General features: G+C 28.9%; 1 protein-coding gene across 1 annotated transcript in view; it reads left to right on the top strand.

Moving 5' to 3' along the window:
- Positions 1 to 2250, top strand: part of LOTGIDRAFT_153552 (hypothetical protein) — a gene marked incomplete at both ends in the record, with an annotated part of 49271 nt that overhangs the window by 44923 nt on the left and 2098 nt on the right. The window contains one exon of the mRNA XM_009059582.1: positions 1134 to 1238. Within this exon, the coding sequence (XP_009057830.1) occupies positions 1134 to 1238 (105 nt within the window). The remainder of the gene's footprint in view (positions 1 to 1133; positions 1239 to 2250) is intronic.

The following is a 2250-nucleotide window of genomic DNA, read 5'->3' as shown; positions in this document are numbered from 1 at the left end:
TGGTAACAATGACATGTTAAATTAGGTCAATGTCACTAAATTAGTCTAAAGAGACTGAAATTATAAATGACAGTAAATATTCCGCAGTATTTAACTTCGATGACTAGGATTTTGGGCATTTCGGGTGCTAAATGTCTCAGTCTAAAATATCGACTTTTTAATTTTAACTGTAATGATAAGTTACAAATGAATTATTAAGCATGTATTTAGTTTATATCTCCATATGTCTTTGGGGTATCGATTTACAACTAGAACTCGCAAGCTTTCTGCAATTTGATATAAGTACATTTTTTTCCAAATTAAAATAAGAAATGTGGTACCATCCTCTGATTGTGTGATTTAATTAGAAATGAGGTATGAGTATAGAAATCTTCACAGTCAGTCTTAAAGGGATTGCACACAGGTTTCTAAAAAAAATTACTATCCCTTTAACAAGTATTGGTATACAAACAGGGTGATTTTGTTCAAAAAAAAGTTTTGTATAAGACAAAACTTACCGACAGATATTGTACTTTAAACCTCCATATGTTATTTTACCAGAGGAAGTCGTTAGCTCATATTGTTGACTTAAACACATTTGTAATTCAGTTGTGTCAGCATTATTTAAACAGTTTGCATTAAATATATATCCTTCTGAAATAAAGAATATTACGGAGCCCCTGAGGCGCAATTTTCCGTACTTTTATAAAATATTTTAAACGAAATCACTATTTCGTTTAAACGAAATAAATAATTCGTTTAAACGAAATAACGAAATACATTTTTAATTCGTTTAAACGAAATACTATCAAGTATTTTTTTTCGTTTTAATAAAATAATTAATTCGTTTTAACGAAATATATGATATTATTTCGTTTAAACAAATTAACTATTTCGTTAAAACGAAATATTTTATAAAAGTATGGAAAATATCAATTTCGTTATCCATTAGTAAATCTCAAAGAAATTCATCTGCAGAAGATCGTCATGTCGAAAACGTTAGTGTCTATTATGTACGTTTTTGCTTTGCCGTTTTATCTTTTTTTTTATTATTTTTCTTTTCGTTAGTGTTTTTATTTACTTAAAATATGTATTGCCTTTATATTTTTTACACATCAGAAATACAAACAAGAGTTAACATATTTTACTACTAGCATTAAAGGAAAAAAACTACTTTCACTTACTGGCCTCTCTTTCACAGAAATATTCAATGGCGGATCGTACACCAGAATTAGACCTGGCCAGGTCTTGGTGTTCAGGTTTGTAACAATTAATTTCAACTGAATTAGCACATTCAGCCCATTTTAAAACGTCGGCTTTGTTTCTGCAAAACGGAAAAAAAATACTGGCTCATATGTGTCGTGTGGATATATATTAAAAATACTTACTCTTTAAAGTAAAAGCTATCCGTGTCAGATTTAGAATTGAGGCGAGGGTAATTAAGGGTAATACCTGTATATTTATTACCGCTTAAACTACCTCTATATTAATTACCACTTAGACTACCTGTATATTAATTACTCAAACTACCTCTATATTAATTACCACTTAAACTACCTGTATATTAATTACTCAAACTACCTGTATATTAATCTCCACTTAGACTACCTGTAGATTATATACCACTTAGACTACCTGTATATTATATACCACTCAAACTACCTGTATATTAATTACTCAAATTACCTCTATATTAATTACCACTTAGACTACCTGTATATTAATTACTCAAACTACCTCTATATTAATTCCAACTTAGACTACCTGTATATTAATTACTCAAACTACCTCTATATTAATTACCACTTAGACTACCTGTATATTAATTACTCAAACTACCTGTATATTAATCACCACTTAGACTACCTGTATATTAATTACCACTTAGACTACCTGTATATTAATTACTCAAACTACCTGTATATTAATCACCACTTAGACTACCTGTATATTAATTACCACTTAGACTACCTGTATATTAATTACCACTCAAACTACCTGTATATTAATTACTCAAACTACCTGTATATTTATTACCGCTTAGACTACCTGTATATTTATTACCGCTTAAACTACCTGTATATTATATACCACTCAAACTACCTGTATATTAATCACCACTTAGACTACCTGTATATTTACTACCACTTAGACTACCTGTATATTAATCTCCACTTAAACTACCTGTATATTTATTACCACTTAGACTACCTGTATATTATATACCACTCAAACTACCTGTATATTAATTACTCAAACTAATTGTATATT

Source organism: Lottia gigantea (assembly GCF_000327385.1).
Source record: "Lottia gigantea unplaced genomic scaffold LOTGIsca_4, whole genome shotgun sequence".
Taxonomy (NCBI): Eukaryota; Metazoa; Mollusca; class Gastropoda; family Lottiidae; genus Lottia; species Lottia gigantea.
Note: the sequence above shows the minus strand (reverse complement) of the source record. Positions and strands in the feature narration are given on the sequence as shown.